At 34.1% G+C, this 25,987-nt stretch overlaps 3 protein-coding genes across 3 annotated transcripts; all 3 read right to left on the reverse strand.

Annotated features, from left to right (window-relative positions):
- Positions 1–1,319: 1,319 nt before the first annotated feature.
- On the reverse strand, positions 1,320–6,563 carry LOC134239200 (proline-rich protein HaeIII subfamily 1-like). The gene is made up of 4 exons (XM_062721370.1): positions 6,476–6,563; positions 4,450–4,519; positions 3,672–3,753; positions 1,320–3,460 (listed from the first exon to the last, which is right to left on the reverse strand). The coding sequence occupies exons 1-4, from the start codon at positions 6,485–6,487 to the stop codon at positions 2,254–2,256; spliced, it is 1,371 nt and encodes a 456-aa protein (XP_062577354.1). The 5' UTR covers positions 6,488–6,563; the 3' UTR covers positions 1,320–2,253.
- Positions 6,564–8,735: 2,172 nt separating this feature from the next.
- On the reverse strand, positions 8,736–16,897 carry LOC134239188 (uncharacterized). Its single transcript, XM_062721361.1, has 3 exons — positions 16,685–16,897; positions 12,861–12,946; positions 8,736–10,336 (listed from the first exon to the last, which is right to left on the reverse strand). Exons 2-3 carry the CDS (start codon positions 12,931–12,933, stop codon positions 8,901–8,903), a joined length of 1,509 nt encoding a protein of 502 aa, XP_062577345.1. The 5' UTR covers positions 12,934–12,946; positions 16,685–16,897; the 3' UTR covers positions 8,736–8,900.
- Positions 16,898–18,328: 1,431 nt separating this feature from the next.
- Positions 18,329–24,558, reverse strand: LOC134239189 (probable caffeoyl-CoA O-methyltransferase 1). Its single transcript, XM_062721362.1, has 6 exons — positions 24,376–24,558; positions 21,277–21,433; positions 20,890–21,099; positions 19,940–20,040; positions 19,439–19,597; positions 18,329–18,478 (listed from the first exon to the last, which is right to left on the reverse strand). Exons 1-6 carry the CDS (start codon positions 24,520–24,522, stop codon positions 18,416–18,418), a joined length of 837 nt encoding a protein of 278 aa, XP_062577346.1. The 5' UTR covers positions 24,523–24,558; the 3' UTR covers positions 18,329–18,415.
- Between the last annotated feature and the right edge of the window lie 1,429 nt (positions 24,559–25,987).

The raw sequence follows: 25,987 nt of genomic DNA on the forward strand, positions 1-25,987 counted from the left end.
CTTTTCTTATTTTTGGTTTTCTTCATTTTCAAAGAAACTTTCTATAGATCTTTATGTAAGTTAGCTGATCATGATGCAGCGATATATGCATTCAATTTTGTTTTACTTGACCTTCCCTATGACCTTTGACTCTACAAATTTCTTATGTTTAAATCACTGTTTTAGAGAATCTGTATGTACTTTAAATATTCATACACCCATGCAGGCATTTTCATGCATGCCGTTTTAATATTAATCCCTGAGATGATAGTTATAGTGTTTATTTCTAGTGTTGTCAAAGCACTTATTACAGTGGCAATATTATCAAATATTTACATCCACTGAATATTTTCTCCTTTATTTCTTAAGAAACCCCATTGCGTTCATCCCTGCATAAACTACGATAGGCATGTCGCCTGTACAGATTTCTTAATCAGTGGCTGTTCCATCAATGGAACATATAAAGACGTTCGCATCATTAATACAATAATCAATCTTTTTAATCCTACTTTAATTGATTATTTAAACAGATATAAATATAAACAATAAAATGTCTTTCTTTGTTTGTTATTACTGGAATGAACGGTCGCAGCTATTGCAGAAAAAATTTACATAACCCGCTTACGCGGGTTATGTATTTTTTCTGCAACAGCTGCTTCCGTTCATTCCAGTAACAACAAACAAAGAAAGCATTTTATTGTTTAAAGAAATTAGGGTCCGTTGTCATAAAACTTTGAGAATTCTCAAAAAAAATCTCAACTCAAGTCTTGAGAATTACTCAGCTGAGAATTTGAGAATAAAACAGAGTTTAAGAAATTTTTATTTTTCTCAACTTTTTTATGAGGGCCGCTGAGTCTGAGAATTTTGGATTTGAGTAAATTCTTGTACTTGAGAGCATTCTCAGAATTAAGTATGTTTTATAACGGCGGACCCTAGATGGCCAAAGTTGATGTTTTTTAAACGTGGTTGAATCTCCAAGTTTAACCTGCCAATGAAAATTAAGGAGGCTAGGGGGTCAACAAATTAACCATCAGATACATATAACTTAATTTTTTAGCAATGATATAATCTTTAGCTGTCAACTATCATTTGGCAAAGAAAAACTTCAAACATTTTAGTTTTTTGAATTTCATCACTTTTGTATATCTTTAAATGGAGCTCTTCTTCTAAAGGAGATCAATATAGTCGAAAAATGGTCAAAACTACTCAGCCCTCTTAATGGTAGTGATTTTTCACAAACATGTTTGGGTTTTTTTCCCATTGAAAATATGAGAATCAAACAAGGACAATTTTTTTCAGATCTTTATTTTTTGTTACAACAATCAACAACGTAACAAAATTCTTTTTTATCTGTGGATCATACATTTTTGTCAAAATATTTTTTTGAAAAATACCTTGTGCTGTTCTTATATTGTACCTGTTTCCTGTTATAAATAGTTTGAGGTCAAGGTAACCAGTGACCTTAATTCATGGATTTATTCCATTTATTATGCACGAATAAAACTTTTCATACACATTTCCTTCCTTTGTGCACTTTTAGGAATAAAGTAAATATTGTGCTAAAATTTCGAAGTAAAAACAGCTTAAATTTAAGTAGTTGTAGTTAAGGTAGAATGAACTTCTGCAAAGAAAGATAACTTTTACAGCTATAATTTCAATTGTCAAGGTATAAATAGTTCTGCGTGTCCTTTATAAATATAATGTGCATCAATTATTTAAAATGTCTTTTGCCATGTTTTATATTTCAGTCAGTGGGAAATCACTTCGTTTTTAGAAAATTGTCAAAGTACAATTGTCAGTTAACCTTGGACTTTCAGTAAGGCATGGCATTCTCGGCGCTACGTAATTGGCGTCTGTCAAATGGCTAATAGATTCTCATTGGTTAAGAAATTAATGACATCAGGAACTTAAAATTGTTGTTGACAACGATGAAACTATTTAAGCCCCACCTCTTTGCCGGACGAGACGCTGTTATGGTTATTTGCTACATTCCATGAAAATTTCCCGAATTTCTATCCCATGTATATTTCAACAGTGAATGAAAGCTGTGTAAATTTCAGACGCTATTTATGTAACATCGAGAATGTCACGCCTTACTGAAGTCCAAGGTTAACTGAGAATGGTACTAAATACCAATAAAATGATTTTGATGGGGATATCATGGTTTTCCACCCGATGGTATAAATTAATGTATTTAACTTAACACATAGTTCACAGTTTTGAGATCACTTTCATTGAAAGCAATTAACATCACAATTATGCACTGCAATGGGCTTAGTAGTAAAAAAATGAAAATGGATTGTTCCAACCAATCGTGGTCGACGGATAATTTGGAAATGGTGAAGTACCTGGGGGTATTTGTGTTGCTACGCTAGGTTGTGCATTTGGAGACATATTTGGTTCTGAGTTTGGTTGACGCGGTGGTTGAGCGTTTGGTTGACGCGGTGGCTGAGAGTTTGGTTGACGCGGTGGTTGAGAATTTGGCTGACGCGGTGGCTGAGAGTTTGGTTGACGAGGTGGTTGGGAGTTGGGTTGACGTGGGGGATTTTTGGGTTGTTGAGAGTTTGGCTGCCGCGGAGGGTAATTTGGTTGACGAGGTGGCTGGAAATTTGAGTTTGGACCATTTGGTTGTCGTTGTCCGCCGTTTGGAAAGTTTGAGTTGGGACCGTTAGGAGGTGGTTGAAAGTTCGGATTCGAGTTAGGACCATTCCATTGTTGTCCATTATTAGGCTGTCTATTTCTTGCCCAGGGTGGTGGTGGGCCGTTCCTTTGAAGATAAGGTGGTCTCCTTTGTTCATTGCCTTGGGAATTCCACGGCCTTTGAGGTCCAGGTGGAGGTCGTTGTCCATTTGTTTGAGGACGCCATCCACCATTTGGTGGACCCCATTGACCGTTGGATTGTGGAGGACTACCTCTTGGATGTGGTGGCCAATTACCATTATGAGATGGCGGGTTATTTCGTCCCTGAGGTGGAGTAGGAGGTCGACGATTAGGGGGTCGCTTGCCTTTACCAGCATTGTTCTTTGGTGGCCTTCCTTTGCCTTTCAGTGGAGGGTTTTTCTTACTCTTTCTAGGTGGCTTATTGGGTTTCCTTGGTGCCGGGCCTTGACTACCTGGGCCGCCATGAAACGGTGTCCCTGGATGTGCCATACCGCTTCCAAAAGATCCTGGTGGAAGTGCAAAAGGCATTCCTTCATTGATGGAAGGAAAATCGAAGCCTATTATCGACTCTATCTCCCTGGGATTACATGCAGCTTGACACTCGCCCTGAGTCATAAAATTATTGCCGTTCCCACCACAACCAGTGTAGGGCTTTTGAACGCAGACCTCACCAACGGCCATCCATCGCATAACCTCTTGCTCACAATTTGGTCCACCCACTTGTGTTCCTTCTGATATTGGCTGTCTACAAACACACTCTTTCTTGCATTGTGTCATTGTAGCAAATCCTGAGAAGGCACAACCTAATTTATACACGCATCTGGAAGAAAAATGTTATCTTTTATTTTCATCGTAAAACATTGTTAACAAAGAATAGAATGCGCACTTCTTGATTTATGTCACCTGTGATTGTTAAAGCAACTATTTGAATTCGAAAAATCGTTGTTTATCACCTGTTAATTACATAATTTGCACATTTATTATTGTTAATCAGCAATAATTCACACATCAAGTTGACATTTTATACTTACTGTCCTGTGCGTTGGTCGAAAAAATATTTATAGGTGTCCATTCCCATACAATATTGAGCAGTCTGTGGGTCTGTGGTACATACTGAAAGAAGCAAAACGTATAAATTAATATAATGTAGGTATCGTTTATTACTCCATTTAAAAAGACCTCTTAATTATCATTGGTCTAGAATAGATGTTATTTATGATTGTATAAATCCTTCTTCTCTGATTGGCTGAAATCCAATATTTTATGTTCAAATTTAATGTTCATCTGCACGTGATCTTTCAAGTGGACACAGGAATTTATTTTTCTACATGAGGCTTAAAATAAATCAGGAAATTACAAACTGATGCAAAAGGCTGTTGAATTTTTTTTTCGGGGGGCGGGGGGGGGGGGTAAAAGACCTGTCCTCTACCCTCACACTTTTTTCCCTGAAAGTGAATTCTTATGTTTGATTTTGTGTGAATGTGTTCATTGAAAGGCTTATACCCACTTTATACACCCTAACACCCTTAAAAGAGGACATAGATTGCTTTACAATTTGTATCATTTTATTATAGAACCATACATGTACATTGTATATATGTAATAAAACCCCTTTTGAACTACAAATGTTCACCTCTCCCTTTGGACTTGGTGAATATTTTTCTGCTCCTTCGGGGTTGCTAAATCATGGTATTGACCCCCAAAAGTAATTGTATACATTGTACATGTAATGTTATTCTGCTGTAATGGATACACCCACTAACCACATTGGTCGTGTTAACCACAAATTATATTAACCCCATTACTCACATCTGTCCATTCTCTGGCATTCTGCATAGATAACCAAGCTAAACAGAATATATGCTGCATGTTCCCACATCTGTCACAGAAAAATACAAAGAGAGAATTATAATTTGGTCAAACACGATCAACTAGGGGTTTAATCAACTGAGGTGAAATGTAACTTTTTATTTGATTTTTTGAAGTCGAATCCTTCAATCAATTAAATGAACTTTGGACATAAATATTATATTTACCTTGTAAGATGTTACATGAACAATAACTGCAGAATGCATATTATTTTGTTCGTAAAATTTTGTTCAAGTGTAAGCTTCAATTTCAGATAATTATGTTCTTCAAGACTAAAGCGTGTGTACAGAAAGCAGAGAAAATTCAGAATAATGTGGATTTGACATTGAGTATGACCTTGAATCGTACAAGGTGACGCATGCGTATCATTAAACTGAGCACATGATCTCGGATTATATGACCTTGCGGAGTAGTCGACAAAAAGTATGAGTTATTTTAAGCGGGAAATTTATCAAATGGCAATTAAAAGCAATAAAATCCTGGAGAAAACGGGTTATTATAGTGTTAAGAAAATATGAATTTATTTTTCTACACGTCTAAATGCATGGTTTATATTTTAATAAAAAAGGATAAACTTATTATAACAAGAAATGTATACCATGTAACTGAAAACAAATTTAAACAAGAACTTTGAATGAACAATTACAAACAACACATTAATTAAATCATGATCTATATTGTTAATATTTTTAGGCTTTCCTTGAATACAATTTATTTATATATCAGAGATTTCAAGCAATACTCATCGCTAGTATTTAGCAACTCCACTTCATTCTTTTCCAAAATGTGTTTTTAAAATTATTTTCAATCCGTTCAATTTAATGAAAAAACAAAGACACACGAGGTTTCTATATATAGATAACGAATGCATTGCAAATCAAAGATAAAGGTCATCGTATGATATGCAGAAAACAGGCCTTTTGATATATCGATGTCAACTATGTCCATGTTCTATGAATATTGACAGCTTATAAGAGATTGTAGAAGGACAGGCGTGTTTATAAATAGCAATATAAGATTCTGTCTTTGTTTCAAACTTTGTTTGTTGCATTCACTACTTACAAGCAAGGTGCAATTTTCAGATTTAAAAAAACAGGCAAAAATTGCAAGGGTTATAGAACCTAAAGTGCATTTGCTCCTTAAAATTTTAAAATTTGCTATTGCATATCTGAACAAGATAATATATACTGATGCAAAGCATCAAATCGGCCGGAAACGTTCCACATGTCGATCACAATACCATGAATGTATATGACACGTGATAAAGTCGATAATTTCTGCAGGGGTGATGAAAGACAACATAAAAAAGTTTCGAAAAACTATTGTTTTCACTTTCATATCTATAGCGAATTCAAAATGAAATTCAGAATTTTTCTTTTATTCATTACGACTAAAATTTTCCGGAATTCATAAGCTTATCGAGTTGTTTTGTACATTATACACACCCACACTCGGAAGCACTTGTACTTTATGATAAAACTCCATATTGCACTGCCTTTATTATAAAGGGTTTTATTTTTTGTTTCTTAACATGATCAAAATTACTGTTAGAAATAATGGACTAAATCTTATAATCTACTTTGATACAGTGTGCTTTTGTTTGTTATAACAATGTAATCATAGGTTCTGTCCTTGATTTCTTTCCTATCCAATACCAATTTCTACTTTTCCTGATATTTACTAAGGAACCCTTTCTCACTTGATACAGAATCGAATTATATGTACCGTAAAACACGCTCATAGTAAAGACGCTTATAATAAATTGACGCTTATTGCAAAGTGATTCTCACTCCTTTCCCATGGCTTTAAATTATTTCATAAACTTAACAGATATAACGAATTACACGCTTATAACGAAGCAAAATCGTGAATCCCTGGAACTTCGTTATTCGTGTTTTACTGTATATATCCTAAATACAACAAAAGCTGAATATGGATTTTAAAATAAGGGAGTGTTTTACCTTACCTTTTTGCCCATATTGTCTTTTCTGTTGGTGATTGCCACCTTCGTCCCTTCCGCACTGACCGTCGGGTTTCTGGTAGTCAGTTGTTGCCTCTATGTGAAGCGCCATTGACAGTTTTATGAACCAGCTTTGGCATACTTACATAGACTTATATTTTTTATATGAGAATGACTGCATAAAAGTTTTCACGCTCATGCCCGTTTGTATAATCGCTGATATAATAGAGATCTTTAAATAATATGGAGTTTGGCGATTAAATTGTCATATATATGTATACTTATATTGTGCATTATTACTTGTTTGATTTGGAAAGAATTTGTTATCCATTTTCATTATTTTTTTTCTTGGAAATTCAATAGTTTAGTGTTTATTAGAGAATTGTAGTTTTAAAAGTGTGTATTATTCTTTAAACATGTAAACAAAAAAAATAAAATTAAAAAAAAAAGACTGGAAAATGCACTGATATTAATTAATACAGATTAAATGAACATATAACAGCGAGTTTAAAAAAAGGGTTTTCTACGCTTGACAGTGAACAAAACATACATCTACAAAGCACATTAAAGAAAGAAACGAATATGCAGACCCTTTATTTAAAATTCTAGTAATCTGGCAATAATTCCAATATTTGAATCTGAATTCTACAACACAGTGAAAATTCAGCAAAATTTAAGAAATAGTTTGGTCTTAGTCATTTAGTATAAAATCGGGAGTAAGCATGTGTCTTTCGCCAGTTAACGATTTTCAAATGCCAAACGAATACATGGCCAATAATGAATGTTGTGATGAGATTTTATTTTCTCTGATCAAAGGAGTTCGCGTACCTATCAATTTTGCCGAAATTTTCGGTAAATAAAAAAGATACGTAATACCTATAATAATAACACGTATTACGTATTTTTTTTATTTAAATGAAAATTTCGTGTTATTTTTATAATTGATAGGTACAGGTGTATTGACAGGGAAGGGAAACATTTACAATATACATGTAGTCCATGCTCTGATATACAAATTTTCAAAAAATAAATGATTCAACACATCTTTTTTGATAATTAATTCCTTCTTAAAAAACAGTTGTAGCATGTTCATCACACATAGGTCAAATTTTCCGAATAATTAACAGCAATAAATGTATCTGCGGGTCATTGACGAGCACGCAGTCGATTATTACCAACACTTTGTGACCATAGTGTTATTTTTATAGATCAGATAGGTTGAACTCACGATATACAGGTGTATTGACAGGGAAGGGAACAGGCATTTACAATATACATGTAGTCCATGCATCTAAGTTAGGGGGCACTATTTAAAAAAAAAAAAGAAGATTTTACATTGAATTTATATGTAGCTTAAAATTGTTAATTGCAATATAACTTTGCACACAAGTAGAATACACTAAGATACATAATTCCTCTCCAAAATGCTACTCCTCCTACAGTTTTGGTCTGATTTCAATATAACTTGGCACACAAGTAGACTACACTAAGAACAGAGACTTTATCAACGATCATATATATTGCTGTTGTAAAGTATGTGGTACTCTTCTCTTCCTTTGCTATAAGTTCAAACCAGTAGAGCTTCAGTCTCGACAGAGACTTCTGGTTGTTGTAGTATATTGTATATGGTCACTCCTCCCATTGTATTGTATCGGTAAAGTTAAATCCTTTAATCAGTCCCCGTCCTCCTGACAAAGGAATGGGTCTTTTTAAAAGATTTCATATTATTCTTTTCTTCACTTGTCATAGACTTTTTGTGTAAATTGCTATCATATTTTACCCTCCCGCCTCCCATTCCCCTTCAAAAACGAACTAAATTAAACAACCGCAGAAGCTGGAAAAGTACATTGTAATAATATGAATTTCCTTAAATCAGCTTCCCAAGTCAATGCTTCTGTTCCGCTCTACTCCGCTCAACATAAATCCTTGACCTCTGCCATGCCCAATCAGAGAAAGCTAATGAAACAGATAACGCAAGACAATTTAAGGCTAGCTAAAACAACGTTTTTGATTGGCTCAAGCAAACTTTTACGAAACCAATCAGAGAGCTAATTTTTGACCGGGTAAAGGTAAGTCAATTTGGTCTCGAGTTCACATGGTGCGGAAAGGATCAGAAACCCTTGTCCTGGAAAGATGTCTTGAAATATGCTCAAACATTTCCTATAATTAAAAAAATTCAATAAAATTTTATTCGTTTAAGTTGACAATGATCGAGGGTCAGTTGTTTTTCTAAAAAGAATACTAATGAAGAACAGGAAAACACACATTTAATGCCTGTCATGTGGATTTCAACTTTTATTTGAATTTTGTAGAAAAATCGCTTAATAAAAGTTATTCTCAAATTGCATTATGCATGATCATGTACACTAACTTTTGAATTAATCCAAAATATCACAAAATTAAATTCCCCGTCAAGAATTGTTCAGGATATTTATTTCTTCTTTCCTGCCATCGGGTGCCATGCATTACTGTTAGCTGAGACGAAATTTTCTCCACCCCTATTAGATCCGCCTCCTACCAAACCTCGACCTGTTCTTCCGCCACCCATGGGTCCGCCACCACCGCCCTGCATCATATTCATCAATTTGCCAATAGCTGCACTCCCTCCTACAACATCCTCCACAGGTAAAGTTAAGGACGTTTGGCTTTTGGGGAAAGGAGCGGAATTACTGTTTGAATGCATGCTGGTCCTTGACATGAAGCCACCACCTGAAGGCTGTCCGCTCATCTTGCCCTGTCCTTGGGATAGCGCATTTGTCATACCCCCGACAAAACCAGAGCCCATACCCACGGGGTGTCGCGCGCCTGAATGTGCGGATTCAAACGTACTACCCGAGAGATGGTCATCTCCCATTCCTCCTGCCGAATGACCAGAAATTTTCAAAGATGATCCACCAAAGCCTGATAGGCCATTTCCGCCGGAAGTTCCGAGCATGGATGATATACTTCCACTTCCGCCTGCTGGAACTGAACGACTTCCACTAAGAACAAGTTTGGATCCGCCCATGGGGCTTCCTCCACTCTGACTTAAACTACCTCCGGATGTTCCAAATGAAAATGCTCCACCAGAAGTTCTAGCTGAGCCCGTGGGAATGGAAGTTTTTCCACTCATTACCAACTGGGATCCACCCACTGGAACGCTTTCTGAGAAACTCCCTCCGGAGGATATGAACTGTCCACCAGCTGATCCACTTGGCATCGAACTACTTCCGGATAATACCATTCTGGATCCGCCGACTGGTATTGTTTGACTATTTGAGGATAAGCCTGTGATTTGAAGTCTTTGTGGAAAATTGTCTTTTGTGCCTTGCTTTGCGACGAAATGCCAATGCTCTTTCTTACGAAGGTCAGGTGTTACGAATCGTAAAATCTGGTTTGCTTGTTGGGTCCCTCTCATGACATTATTGCGTTCCCCATGGATCCACAATGACTTCGATCCGGTGAACTTATTTCCATATTTTTGCGGATTGTAAAAATTATTCGTTTCAAAGTGAATTTCACTTCCGCTACCCCAGTTACTCCCTCGTGGTTTTACCATTCCAGGTGCGGATCCAACGCATGTGGAGCGACATTCCTCATAAGTTTGAAAGTTGTTGCTGTTTCCCTGGCAACCGCCATAAGTAAATTGTTCGCAGCAACCAGTGGTAGGGTTATAGAACCATTTCTCCATTGCTGATCGACAGGGACCGGCTTCCGGTGGAATATGGCAAACACAGTGCCGATTACAGGATTCTTCCGTCCGGAAACGATTCTCGTTACCGCCACATCCGGAGAACATAAAACTGTCGCATCGCCCGGAAACGGGGTTATAAAAGAAGTTATTAATCTGCGCAGAGCACGGTCCTCGTTGCTTTGGAAGTAAGCATACTGCAATGAAAGTATATTTATGTATCATTTATAATGACTTAACCATTGCATTTATTGTTACATGTTTGTTACTTGGATCGGTAGTCGAAAATTTATTTAGTTATAAATAAAGATCGACTATTTTAATACTAAATTCTCTTTTCATTAATATCTTTTAACAAAATAAAAATGATAAAAGAAGAGAATGATTTACCATCAATTGATAATTCTACAGACACAATTAATAGCAATATAAATTTCTCGCATCAAGAAATATCTGCGCTAATACAGTATATGTCATTGACCGCTTAATTTTTTTTTTTTACGTTTTGGTTTTACATTTCTATAATGTAATACCCCCCCTTCCCCCCGCAAAGATACTGGATTAGCACCCGCAAAATAAAACTACTTTTAAAGTACTTAACAAGGCGTCAACTTAAGGCAGGTCCACCCTTTTACGGATCCGGTTTTAATTTTACACACCGATATAAAATTTTGATTATCCTTGTCTATTGAAATAAAATCTTTTTAGATGATTAAAAATGATTTAGCAAGTATATATTTGTTTATTATAGTGTCATTGTGCACACAAAGCATTTAATGTACATTATTTATAGGAATAACCACTTTGCACTCTGTCCATAGGATCTATATGTAATTTAGTACATACACAGACAGAGAATTCTTAATTGCCGTTATGGACCTAAAGCTTTTAATTTTTTTTAAACAAACTAACTTGAGATCTATTTATCTTTAATTTTTAGCCTATATCATCTTTTTAAATTTACTTTTTTATAAGTTTTGCGAAGAACGATTGAAAAAATAGATATTCCAAAAAATGGGGGTATAGGTGTTCAAAAGTCTCTTTTGTAAAAATTTTCTGGTCAACCATAATAAAGTATGTTTTTCTGCTAACCTAAGATATAATTATAAATAATTGTGAAGAAAAAATAGTATATAAACATAAAAGATTTTGAGAAATATTTAAAATAAAGATATTTTGAGCTTTTTTCTATGAAAGATTTTGACACCATCAACATTAATTTTTAGTGTTTTCAAATAGAAGTTTCAAATATTTTCTTGACAAATGAATATTTATGATTTTCCTTTGTTTTTACAATAATTGGATGTGATTTGGTACATAGCTAAATAAAATATGATGTTACACTTCTATATGTTGAATTTTGGCTGTTGAATTTTTAGAGGTGTATACTCCGAGACATGTTGCATGAAAATTAACCTGCAAAGATATGTTTTTTATGGATATTTTAGTTAGATTATGACTTAATCAAGATTTTCAAATCAAAAAATAAACAGTTTGACAGAAAATTCTGAAAGTACGGACCTACCTTAAGGCAGGTCCACCCTTTTACGGATCCGGTTTTAATTTTACACACCGATATAAAATTTTGATTATCCTTGTCTATTGAAATAAAATCTTTTTAGATGATTAAAAATGATTTAGCAAGTATATATTTGTTTATTATAGTGTCATTGTGCACATAAAAGCATTTAATGTACATTATTTATAGGAATAACCACTTTGCACTCTGTCCATAGGATCTATATGTAATTTAGTACATATACAGACAGAGAATTCTTAATTGCCGTTATGGACCTAAAGCTTTTAATTTTTTTTAAACAAACTAACTTGAGATCTATTTATCTTTAATTTTTAGCCTATATCATCTTTTTAAATTTACTTTTTTATAAGTTTTGCGAAGAACGATTGAAAAAATAGATATTCCAAAAAATGGGGGTATAGGTGTTCAAAAGTCTCTTTTGTAAAAATTTTCTGGTCAACCATAATAAAGTATGTTTTTCTGCTAACCTAAGATATAATTCTAAATAATTGTGAAGAAAAAATAGCATATAAACATAAAAGATTTTGAGAAATATTTAAAATAAAGATATTTTGAGCTTTTTTCTATGAAAGATTTTGACACCATCAACATTAATTTTTAGTGTTTTCAAATAGAAGTTTCAAATATTTTCTTGACAAATGAATATTTATGATTTTCCTTTGTTTTTACAATAATTGGATGTGATTTGGTACATAGCTAAATAAAATATGATGTTACACTTCTATATGTTGAATTTTGGCTGTTGAATTTTTAGAGGTGTATACTCCGAGACATGTTGCATGAAAATTAACCTGCAAAGATATGTTTTTTATGGATATTTTAGTTAGATTATGACTTAATCAAGATTTTCAAATCAAAAAATAAACAGTTTGACAGAAAATTCTGAAAGTACGGACCTACCTTAACTGCTTACATGTACCCAAAAGGCTTACTACATGTACATATAGTTAGTCCTGGCCTGGGGGCCATAAAACTTAGACGAGCTCACTTTTGATCTCAGTCTCATTTTTTCTAAAGGAATATATAGTGGAAAAGAGAGACTGAGATCAAAAGTGAGCTCGTCTAAGTTTTATGGCCCCCAGACCTGATACTACAGCACGTACAGCAATTGTAAAATTATTAATTATACTGAATTCCATTTAAAATTTCATTCCTTTATCGTGAGAGAGAGAGAGAGGTACCTGGGGGCGGAGTCCAGTTGTCAGCGCAGTAAGCCAGAGTAAAAATGGCCAGGAGACACAACACTCTGTGCATTTTGTGTGGTGATCTGGAAGGAAAAGCAAAGTTAGTAAAAATTATGAGTGAATTTCACTTGTAAAAGATGACAAATATGAGAATCTATGAAAAATATTTAAGGAATTGTTTAAGGACAGATGACAAAAATACATGTATGCATTTATTTAAAATCCTGAAAATAACAAATCTTATTTTAGTAATTTTATATCAATTAATTGAAGATGTTTTACCGCATATATTTTCATTCAGAGTATTGGGATTTAAAGTCCTTAAGGACATACGCAAGGTACCTACTGATAATTTTTCAATATATTCATATTCAAACTTATAATACCATTACATGTTCCTAGACAAAAAATCAGCATGCGTTACCAGGGGTTTTGAAAAGGTATCAAATTGTGAAAAATTTTGCATTATTCTAAGAAAAATTTACAAAAATCATAAAACATAAATAACATATCTTTTTATTATCAAAAACTGTTTTGGAAGATGTGTACAAATCCATATATAGACATTAAAAGTATTGCACATAGGTCCTTCATTTAGTGGAACACTTCAACTCCAGGGAAGAATCCAATAAAGTTCAAATTACAAACTGCGTATGACCTCAAAAGTTGTAAAAATTAATAAGGATGGTTAGAAAGTTAGAACCTGAACATCCAATATTTTAATAGTCTAAATTATTTTTCGCATGCATCATGTATAACCTACCGGTTCATGGGTTCAAATGTATAAATGTATATACCAATTCAGGCGTTTATTTTATTGTTTGATTCATCTGATGATCAAAATGACCAGTCCTTAAATTTTACATTCTATTTAGCAATAAATCTACTAATAAGTCAAATATTTTAGCGTAATGTAATTAAATATACATGAAATAAAATGGAGAATATAAATATACCTGTGGAAAAAAAATCGTTAAATAGTGCATCTGCAAAAACAAGGACCGGGGACAATCTGTTTAAAAAATCAGATGTGTAGCGATCTTCGTGATCTGGGCTGGGTTTCACAAAACTATCGTAAGATTTGTCCTAAGATAGATCTTACGATCATCTTAAGATCTGACTTATGACAATCATAAGATTTGTCACTGCTGTTTCACAAAACTATCTTAAGTATTAGAAATCTTATGACAAATCTTAAGACGAATTTCATTCCTCAATTTCACAGGGATTTTTTGTTAAATATATGTATGCACGAAGTTCAGATGCCTTTCCTTAATTTTGCAGATAAACCCTAGGAAAAAAGACATAAACATTTTATTGCATCAACTTTAATGTAATCAGGGTATGTTTGTGTATGTCGGGGGTTGGGTCAAAAAATTAAATTTGAATTAGTTTCATCACCTTAAAAAATAATTGAATATGATATGTTTAATTGTCTTCTTGCTCAAAAAATAGTACACTGTAGTTACTGACGAAATTTATGAGATGCTTTTTTATTTAAAGCTACTAGAGTATCCGAACCTTTGCAATTAATGAATGATTATGGCAATGAATCCTCTTGAAACACAAAATCGTGATAAAAGTTCGTTCATAAAATTCGATGTAGGTGTCTTTAAAACGCTTCAACTACTGCAACAAAATATTATTGCTAACAGATGAAGAAAAGAAACAAAAAAAACATTTTCCAATCAAAATTTTATAATTTCAATACGATTAAAAAAAGAAGGAAGAAAGCATGTACATACAGCATCAAATGTTACAGCATGATTTTCATACACATTACACATTCCGGTAGATTAATGAGGGATACCCCAAGAATAAATTTGATTATTGATTTTATCTAATTTTGCACGACTGAAAGAAATGTTTACTTTCTAATTTCTAAAAAAAAATCACCATAGTGTTACATTTACAAAATAAAGTAAAACGTCTAAAAATGAAGTGTAGTTATATATAAGTATTTTCTTTACTTTCATGGACTTATCTAATCCCTAGAAATGCGTATACTTCGTATTTCTGTTTACTAAAAAGACATTAGGGTACCTTGTCAATAAATAAACTACACGAATCTCGAACACAGGAGCTGGAATTACTTTCGTCATTTTGAAAACTGCTTAAATTAGCAATCCTTGGTCATAGTTATTATACCCCCAGCTTGAAAAGCGGGAGGGTATATAGTAATCGTTAATTCCGTCCGTCTGTACGTCTGTCTGTCCGTCCGTCCGTCTGTTACGCTTTGGGGTACCCATCTCTTATCCGCAACTCCTCTCATACCACTGCATGAAATTTGATGCAACTTTCACAGAATATTACACATTGCCATTGTGCACCTCCTATTTTACTTTTTGATCCGACACATATTTTGGGTTTCCCGGCCACAGGAAAACATGGACTTTTTCACCAGTTATAACCATATGGGAGGCGGGGGGTATCATTTATTGTGATATTCGTGCGGCGTATGGAATTCAAATGAACAATTTTGAATAAAGTTATATATGTCAGAGTACGGTATTTACATAAATGTACATGCATGGCCTTAAGAAGCATGGGGGGGGGGGGGGGGTAGCGATTTCAGTTGGGAGGGGACACAAGCGAAAAAAATGCATTGAAATGAATGAAATAGAAAAACATTTATGTAGTACATTTTAGGTTTTCTATAGTTTATTTATTGACAAATTATTTTTGCGGAGGGGGGGGGGGGGGTCATCGTTCCGTCTGGCCTAATATAGTCCAAAGGATTGTTCTATCACTAAAAACCGTTTATCTTTAAATATCCTTAGGCTTTTAGCCAAAATATATACTGTCACCAGTTATACTTTAGACTTAAGACATGTATCTAGTTGTCTTAAGATTTTGAAAGATCTTAAGATTATCATAAGATATGACAGTTTTGTGAAACAGCTATGGTGCAATCTTAAGATAATTTTCGGTCTTAAGACAGATCTTAGTCATAAGACAGCTTTGTGAAACTGGCCCCTGATTTTTAAAAAAATGTGACCCGGAAATCTGGAGGGGGTAAGGTGCATAGGAGAAGTAAGCATTCCTTGCTGATTGACATCCTCCTCCCCCACCTTGTATTGATCAGTAATCGGAGTTATCCGTATAAAAGGCCATATTTAAAAAAAAAGAATTGTTTGCCCTCTCCCGACTGACAGGCTATAACCCCCTATAGATTTATAAACGATTTTTATATTATTTTTACCCCTCTCTCTAAATTTTGTCAACATACATGTTGAAGGTTTTTGACAGACCGGAAAGCTACAGTACCACCCACTAAAAATACTGTATATTTATTGCGCACAAAATTTTGCGCTCCGTGTCGGGAAAGGGCAAACAAAAATTATTTTTACGATGGCTTAAGTAAAAACTACCGGTAATTTGAAACAATGGCCTAATATTTGGCATGGAACATTTAAGCCAAAACACGATCAATATGATAGGTTATGTCTGCTACCAAGATTAAAATGAACTGGAAGATGCATACTTTCGAATAAACCCGCAATTGGATGAAATTTTTTGTGTCTTTCGATTTCTTCGTGTGGATTTTTGAATTTTTAGGTGTTAAAACGCTTAAAGCTATGATTCTAAAACAAAAATATAATACATATTTACACACACACACACACACACACACACACTATTCTATACTATTTATCATTTTTGTTAAAATGTAAACGTATAATAATTTTTTATTTAGCTTTCGATTTTTCATAAACTCTTTTTGCAGGTTCTTATCTTATAATTTCAAAATAAATTTAATGTTAGATACCTTAAAAAAGTTATATTAAATAATTCATAAAAAAATAATATCAAAGTCTTACCGAGTGTATGCTCCTTTTAATGAATATTACCTTCTGTAACAACAAAAAGATACATAGAGTTCATTTGAAGTATAGGAGCTACTAATCACCCCGTGCCCCCGAGGTCCGCCATTTATAACAGAGACGTAAAACATGAGCGTAAGAAAAATTTCATCAAAATAAATTTTACAGTTGCATATCTAGTATTTGTAGCCAGTTCATTTTATTTAATAATCTTTTTTTTTTTATTTCATGTGGTAATTTTGGTATCAAAAAATTAATAAATTGGAAGTTTTATATAAAGTGTGGTGTGACCTTTGACCTCTAGTTACTCATTATCAAGATGGCGTCTTATTTGTGTAGCCGGAAGGACTTAACGCCAGCTCACGCATTTTTCTGCCAGAATCCGCTAATGTAATTAATTAACACGACGATAAAATGAAAAGATTCTTTCATTTTGACCCAATCCCTATTACTTTTTGGTGTTAGCCCCTTGGGTTTTCCTTGTTGCTAAATTTATCTTGGTTTATCATCCTTACAAATAGAGATATTTATATATTCAAAACTTTTCATAAAATGACAGGAACTTTAATAATACACACTCACTCAATTTATCACATTTTATTTGATGGTCTAAAACAAGATCAAGAATCACCGCGTTTTCTTAAACCGAAAGATGGGATACTCGCTCTGGGATTTTTTTCTCCCTACAATTTTTTTTTCAAATGGATAAATCCCACGATATTGACCAGTGGGACATTTTCTTCCACACATTGTTAAACATGGGATATAATATCACATTGATTCTGATGAGGGGGATAACAGAATCATAATCTCATACAAATATTGCCTGTAGTTTAAGTGTAACATTGAACATTTTCACCCCAAGAAAACCATTCTCAACAACAGACAATATACTTTAATAATTGTAATTATTATACACAAATGCATATATAACAGTAAACCTTGAGCGTAATATAAATTCTGAAATATTACCCGTCGTCAAGCAATGTTGACCGTTGCTACGCTGGAGGGCGTGTCTCTATAATTCAGCGGGTAATAGAATTTTTTAACAAATGCATCTCGACGAATGAGATTCAACTAATTTACATAAAAGTATAATGTATGAGAAATATTACACGTTTGACAGTGTATGAAAGAAAATGTCTCACAGGTCCGTATCCGTGGGATTCGAATAAATTTGTAGGAGAAAAAAATTCCGATGGGAGAAAATATCCCATCTGACACTTATCTTCCACTGGAGAACGGTGGAATAATTGTTAAGACTAAAAGTAAAAATATCGCACCATTCTCCCATGGGATTCAGACTTTTAGTTGTTTGCGAGTTCAAAATGAGGCCATGTGATACTGCAAAAAATGTCTCCAAGTCCTATATTTATTAATTTTTTGTTGTTGAAAAAATATGTTTTGTTTATTGTTTAACGTCCCTCGGGAATTTTTCACTAATATGGAGACGCCACTTTTGCTGCACATGGTGAATGGCTGTAAGTGTTGACCTACGTTCGGCACTCAGGACCATTAAGCAATGAGGAATCTTTTTTTGCCAACACCTACTGCAACGCGAAAATATTTGTTGGGGGTTATTGTTTGAGGAAGTGCTAGAATATAATGGAATAAAAAAAACCACAAATCTGAAAAACTGAGTAAATTTGAATGGCATTTATTTGTAGTAATGTAATGAAGCTGCTATGGTATTAGGATAAGTCAGGCCTTGGTATGGTATTAAGGTAGTCAAGCCCCTGTGTCCTCTTTTCTTCTGATCAGATAAATACCGTCTCTCACAGGTAGCATCACCTTAAAAAGCAACAATATCCATGATACATGTGTAAAGAACTATGATCCACGCTAGCGCTATATTCCCGCCCATGTTTGATACTCATTCTGTTAAATACGCATGCCATTACATGTACATGACAATTTTGCCTTTAAAACATGTATGAATGCAAACTATCAGATGATTCATTTATAGTTATAATTGATTAATAATTTCAAAAGAAAAGTCAAGAAATTAAATGCTCTTAGTTACAAATTTGGTATGAATTGGTGATAAAAATCCAAAATACCCGGTGCGTTTTAGAAGTAATTTCGATTTCCCGATCACTTTCATGATGAAAATCACACGTTTTTGAATTATTTTTCAAAACTATTGAGTAAGCTCTCTTTTTTTCACATATACAAAATGTAAATTGAAATGTTTATTACATAGTTATCTATACTATTAAATCATATTTGTATATATATGGTGAACTTTTGAAAGTTGACTTGGAAGTCGACATCAGAACAAATATACTATCGTTCGAAGTTCTTGTAAACGAGAGGCCCATGTTCACCAAAGCAGATAGCCCCTACTGTTCTCCAGAGAAAAATGTTTCAAAGATTTTTCAAGATTTTAAGTTCCATCTTAGCCCATGGATGCAAAATGTAGAAAAAAAGAATCAATGCAACTAAATAAATCAATATTTATACGTATATTGCTATGATTAAATACTTACTTTCAATTTTCCTTATATTTGTAATGATCTCTTATTGTAATCACTGCCCTACCTCAGGGGGCCATGGTTGATAAAAATTGAATTGCCACTATCTAAGAATACTCACATATCAGCAACATTAATCATGGCTTAAATCTTTTTTAGAGGAAGATTTAAATGCATTATGCCTACATTTTCAAGAAAAACGCTCGAACCGCCAAACTCCACCCCAACCCCCATTTATGACCTACCCCCCCCCCCCTTTCCCCGACTAGTTATTTACCTTATGTACTCGATCGTCTTGGAGAACCACTTCATTAAACTCTGATATTGCCCAGGAATTCGATTCATATTTCTCCCCTGAGTATGGATCGCCGCTTTTTAGAACGTTGTCAACAATAAGAGTTCCACCGGAAGCCAACAAATCCTTTTCAAAAATAGTCTGCAAAATATCCAAATCACTTCCATGCGTAACGTATTATAATTTTTTGAATATGAATGACGTGTCGACACGTTGATTCAATTTTAATTAATAATTCCTCGTAAAACTTAAATATTAATATTGATTTTTTTTTAATTGAAATTATTGATGAATCGTTTTCATTGGTTATTTTGTGTTTTTATCAAATATATTCATTTGAAATGAAAAACGGAGTAACTAGTAATCTATAAAGTGTATATATATGTACTAATAATTATAAATCAAGGTAATTACAAAAAATATTAATATATCATTTTTTTATGAGGGTTTCAAGCATCAATAACAAATAAAGCAATAACCGACCTTATAGTAAGAAACGTAGCCATCTTTGTTGGCGTCCATGAAAATAATGTCAAACTTCATTTTCTTCTCCGCTAACTTTCCCATACTCTCTAAAGCAGGCCCTAAATGTACATGTACGATGAAAATGAACAGGAGATGCAAAATAATTAATAATTTTATATACTATGAATACAAACACAGTGAATGTAGATCTTTAAATTAATATAGATATAATGGATTAAAGATGATTATATTCCTTCATTACGATTCATTTTTCAAATTTTAAAGTTTCATGTTAGGTACAATGTATACCGCAAGTCTTATGTCTAAGCTTGCACTATAAACCTCGCAACTAGAAGGCTATGCTGAAGATAGTATAGGTATGTCACATGCTAAGATTTACAAATGTTCTGGGCCCATTGGGGTGACACTAAGGTACCAAAATTCCTAGCTCTACGCCTTCTTTTTACTTTTTCATTAATAGGGTTGGTTGGCTGTGGTCATTTTTAAACCATTTTGATCTCCTTTAAAAGAAGAGCTTCATATAAAGATGTACAAAAATGATCAAATTTGAAGAATAGAATGTATGAATTTTTTCTTTGCCAAATGAGAGTTAATAGCTACAGATACATGTATACATCACAACTAAAAAAATTAGAAGATATTATATCTGATGGTCAATTTCTTGACACCCTACCCTCCTTAACCGAATGCATTAACTATATATACATGTATACATGGTATAACAGCTTATCTAGAAAATGGAAACAGGGTTCAAGATGGTCAAAAAGGAAGGCATAGTAAAAATGGAAGAAATAAGCCCAAATAAAGGGCTGGAGTGCCATCAGTTATTTCTGTATGAGACACTTCATGAATGTTGAAAGTACCCCTTTTCGTTGAGAGTATCCTTTTTCGTACGTACAACCAAATGGTTTGGGATATAAATATAAGAAAGTTTTTTGTTTACAGACCTACAATTATTTCTACTTTATGCCCTGCTGGTGATTTGTCAAGGAAGGACCTGGCCAGATCTCCAATGCCTTTGTCAATCTCAAGCGAGACCACTCTACCGTCCTTCTGAAGCGCCTCCGCCATCCCAAGTGACGCACATCCGGTAAATAGGCCGATTTCTAAAGCCATGCGGGCCTTGCTCGCACTGGTTATGGATTTTATCAGCTGAACTACAGTGTACAATTAAGATCATTTTTAGAGTTTCATTGAGGTATGACATAAAGTCGGTCATGTGATCAAATTGAGGGCGTTATAATGATATATACAATAAAACATTTAATTATCAAAATGAATGATACAATTTAAGTCAATAAGCGTGATAAACAAAACTTTTTGTTTAAATTTACCCTCCTTATTGCCCGAAAGCATCCTAGGAGTTGCCACATAAGAAATCTCTCCCCTTTCATGGGTGTCCCTCCATGAATAACAGAGGGTTTCATTGATCAGGGTATCCAGGGCAGGACTGGGCTGAGTTGTTTGATTTTCGCAGTAAGTATGTCTTTGCTACAAGAAAAGCTGAATGTACACAGTGATTTTTTCTGCTGTTCTGTGTATAAGTGCATTGATATAGACCAATAAATCAGTGGTACATTATGTCTGTTTTATGCCCCCGCATAATACAGGGGCAAAAAAAAGTGAGGACATACATGTAACATAGTTTCTGATATGTTTGTCCGACTATCTGTGAGCTTTAATTTGTCTCTTTTTATCTTGTGGCAAATATTTTCTTTGAGTAATACCAAATTTGACTTTTTGAACTTGAAGTTTGGTCCACTTTTGAAAAACTTGTATCTCGAACTTGTAGCTTGGCTAAACATTTGTAAATACGGTGATAATAGAAAGGTTTCATTTTAAACGTGCATTTCCAGTGACATTACCTTCATTTGAGTACCAGCATTTTCTTTATTAAACACTTTTGACCTTGAAGTTTAATGTACATGTAACTTTAATTTACCTAACCATAATTATTTCTTAACTGTTGGAATTCCATTCATTTGAAAGTTTTGTACATGTATTTTTTAAATGTGAATTCCTTGAACTTTACCTTGAATACAAATATACTCAACAAAAAAAGAAACGCATATTGATTTACTCGTCAAAGAAATTTTTAAAATATATATGGAACAACTATTTTGTACATCATTGGATACCTGTGACCTTATTAAAGGACAACATGCGGTTTTAAAACCCAAGTGTTGAATTATCTCCCTTGATTAAACGTGTTTATAAAAGTAGTGTTTTTCAAGATTTCTTCTAAATCGGATTTCTACGTTGATATTTTGGATTTAGAGAAACCATTAACACTCCTATTAAACCCATATTTAAGATTTGATTGCAGTGTTGATGCTGCAATGCCACGCCGAAACAAAGATGAACACAACCAGGCTAACGATGATACTAAATGGAGCTACGCAACAGAAAGTTGCAACTGCATTTGGAATACATGAATGGGCTTTGCAACCGTTAAACTAACGTCGGAAGACCAAGAATTGGCCGTCCTCAGGTAACCACACCCAGGCAAGACCGTCAGACCCCCCCCCCCCTTTCAGCACCTCACGCGATTCATAACTTGCTGTAAAAACTGCTGCTACAATTGCTGAATGAAAAAATCAGCGTAAAAGTGCACAAATTGTTCGCAAGAGACTGAAAGGAGCTGGTATTCGTGCACGACATCCGTACATTGGAAATACACCAGCGCTCAGACGTCGCAAAGGATATATGAATTGGTTAAGGCGTTATGCCCCTTGAATTTGGAGGCGTCGACAATGACAAAAACTTCACTTTTCTACTTACAACACAGGATATGTTTAATTTTTATTAAAACCCTCTAAAATCACTTTTAAAAAAATAGGATTAAACTGAAAACATAGATTATCATGTTTAATCTGAATATGCGTTTCTTTTTTTGTTGAGTATATTTATGACCTCTTGACCTTGACCTTAGGCGTTTGACTTGCAGTAAAATAAACTTTAACATTGGCTTTAACTTTTGAACGACCGGTGCACAGGCTTTCATAATTAATAGTTACAATACGTTGAGTTCTCCTTTGACCTTGATAATTGACCTGCTTGTGACAATCTTTGACCTTGGACATAATTTTACTCTGATTTATGTTAGGGCTCTCATCTATCAGACGTTTTTTACCTTGTAACAGATTAAACCCCTTATTGAACAAAGCCACGTAGCAAGGGGGGCACTTTTTTCCAAACATAACTTTTACTATTGACGCTGTTCATTGGAAGGTCCCCTCAGTTTTTGCAACAGTAAAATGAAATTAGGGTAATATAGTTTTTGTTTGTTAAAAAAATTGATACTGAAAAAATTGACACTGAAGAATAAATTAGCCCCCCCCCCCCCCCCCCCCCCCCGATATGTGATTTTTGAGTTTAGGCAATATTTAGTTTTTGTTTTGTTTTTTCAGGTAAATTACCTTTTTTCTCTGGCTGCCCCCCCCCCACACTTTCAAAAACGATGCTACGTCACTGTGGGTACATGTACCAACATTTTCGGTCTTTAAACCTTGACTTGTGACCTTGACTTGCATTTAAGAAACTTTAATTCAATCTTGGTCCAGCAAATCTATTAAGAGTTGTCACATGGGGAACGTGTTTCCAAAACACGTGCATCATGCTGTACATGTAATATGTATTCAGCGTTGACAATAAGTATTTATCAAACTTAAAGCTTTTAAATCATTTTTGCACTGATAGGCATCTCAGCTCCTACCACAGGCACCTGAAGTATGGATAATACCCCCCCCCCCCCCCCCTTTTTTTTAATGAAAAAAAATGTAAGAGTATAATATCAAAAATATAAAATCAAACACAAACTTAAATTGTACTTTTTCTTTTAAATCATTTTTGCAATCTGCTTGCATATGATGTGTTTGAGGCATACATTTTTTTTCATTAAAAATGAGGGGGGGAGGGGTATTATCCATACTTCAGCTCCTACATTCTTTGAATTGGCGGTTGTGATCGAATTCAATCGTTACGAGAAACTGCTAATTTTACAAATGTACAAAATATGACGCCGCCTTCTACTATTAAATATTATCGTTATCCAAAAACACTCTCTTGTCAAATAAATTCCTCCGAAGTTTCCTTATGTAAGTTATGTCAGCCATATTGCATACTTTTTCGACCATTTATCATGTATTTTTTGTTTGCAATCCTTGAATGATCATTAATTACTTTTGAGACAGTCTTGGCTAATATGTTTAATTTCCTTACATTGTACACTCCGTAAATAAATGTAATTCAAGGCGAGATTTTTTAAACTAATTTAGAGCACAGTCGCGGACCATACTGTAATGCCTTGATATTTAATTTTTATCGATATACAGAGAGGATAAGATACCCAAACAGTTCACCATAAGGTCGATATTTTGCCCTAGATTGTTTACAAATTAAAGGTCTGAAAGGATTTATCCTTTGTGACTTACTTGATACAGCTCGATTGCTCTGTTAATTTCCGACCGCAACTCCGATGATACATTTTCTTTTTGGGCGATTTCTCTTGCTTTTACGAGGTGTCGGTATGCGGGGTCATAATTGTGGTTCAAATTATCCTCATCTGGCTTTCCGGACATGCTGAAGATTATGACTCTGTCACATCCGTGCGATATATATTTTTAGAATATCAAGAGAACTTAACTCTTACATAAACACAGTACCACCCCCCTTTACATTTTTCAGCTTGGCTTCCTCACTCAACTTAAGAATTTTTTTTATTGCCAACTACCTATATAGAATTTTTTTAAACAAAGACTTATCAGGACGTATCCCCCAGCCCCAAAATAGAATTTTTGTGTCCTTTTTTTGGTCAATTTTTTGTCAGATATTACTGTTTCTTAAATTGAATTTTCCCCCTCTTACTGTCCACTTTTAATTAAACGATGCAACATGTAACCTGCTTGTAATTTATATGGGGTATGGATTTTAAACTAATTCAGTGTTTAGGTTTCTATAAAAGTCTTGAATCTGACCTGAAGTTTGATAAAAAGTCAGTTTATAACTTGTCAATTATATTTTACATAGGTTTTAATTTTGATTACTGTATAGTGTACGAGCATTTCTCCTTTAGAACAGCAAGGCTGATTAAAATGCCCAAGAAAAGCAATTACGTGAAAAGACGAATTCAAATCAATTTTTAGCTCACTTGAGCTGAAAGCTCATGAAGCTCTCAAGTGCACTTTTCTAACCATCCGTATTCCGTCTGTCTGTAAACTTTTTCATTTTCATCTTCTTTTAAAGAACAAATGGACCAATTTTAACCATAATTGATACAATGCATCTTTGGGTAATTTAAATTGTTAAAATGAAAGACCAATCCCCCTTATACGTACGGGGGAGATACTAGTAATCAAGAAAAGACAAAAATTAGGTTGAAGTAATTAGCTAATCTTCTTGTCAAGAACCACTAACTCAGAGTCAGAAAAGCTGAAACTTATGTGGAAGCATCCTGGGGTAGTGAAGAATCTTAATTGTTCAAATCGTGACCATCAGGGTTGAGGCGGGATCACTAAATGAATGAATAATTCTTTGCGGATTATATAGCGTAAACTGACCCAAACCAAATTATACTCGATAATTTGGCCAAGAATAAGCGTAATTCCTTATAATTTAATTTTTGAATAATTAAACAACTGTCAATGTAAAATTGTGTTGCTTTTTATGAGGTCAAATTTACCGCTCAATAATACAACCACACTAACGGAAGTGATGGGAAGCAAAGGGAGGTAATAATAGATACGCAGACCTAGCAGCCATGATGTTTGTTTACATGAGGTAAAATCAAGCTACTGTTTGAAGTTAAAAGTACATTTATTAAATCTGGAATTTTCTATGGATCCCAGGGACTATAAATGAGGGGATTGCATGTATACAAATAATTCAGCTGTTTGTCAAGGGGGTATGTCCCCATGCCAAATCAGATTACAAGTATACAGTATAACTTGCGTGCCTTTTAGGATATCAACCAATGAGAGGCTAGAATACAAAAGAAATTAAATTATAAAAGGGTATCCAAGTTTTAAATCGAAATATATCTAATTA

This window comes from Saccostrea cucullata, unplaced genomic scaffold (genome assembly GCF_032062105.1).
Source record: "Saccostrea cucullata isolate Sc308-1 unplaced genomic scaffold, CSIRO_AGI_Scuc_v1 ctg169, whole genome shotgun sequence".
Taxonomy (NCBI): domain Eukaryota; kingdom Metazoa; phylum Mollusca; class Bivalvia; order Ostreida; family Ostreidae; genus Saccostrea; species Saccostrea cuccullata.

Coding starts and splice junctions, on each gene's coding strand:
- LOC134239200 (XM_062721370.1), bottom strand. Junction 3,754..4,449: donor ATGCCAGAGAATGGACAGAT/GTGAGTAATGGG, acceptor TGCTTCTTTCAG/TATGTACCACAGACCCACAG. Junction 3,461..3,671: donor TTCGACCAACGCACAGGACA/GTAAGTATAAAA, acceptor TTTTTCTTCCAG/ATGCGTGTATAAATTAGGTT.
- LOC134239188 (XM_062721361.1), bottom strand. CDS start 12,933: ATGCACAGAGTGTTGTGTCTCCTGGCCATTTTTACTCTGGCTTACTGC. Junction 10,337..12,860: donor CAACTGGACTCCGCCCCCAG/GTACCTCTCTCT, acceptor CTTTCATTGCAG/TATGCTTACTTCCAAAGCAA.
- LOC134239189 (XM_062721362.1), bottom strand. CDS start 24,522: ATGTCCGGAAAGCCAGATGAGGATAATTTGAACCACAATTATGACCCC. Junction 21,434..24,375: donor GAGCAATCGAGCTGTATCAA/GTAAGTCACAAA, acceptor CTTTTCTTGTAG/CAAAGACATACTTACTGCGA. Junction 19,598..19,939: donor GCTACGTTTCTTACTATAAG/GTCGGTTATTGC, acceptor GATATTTTGCAG/ACTATTTTTGAAAAGGATTT.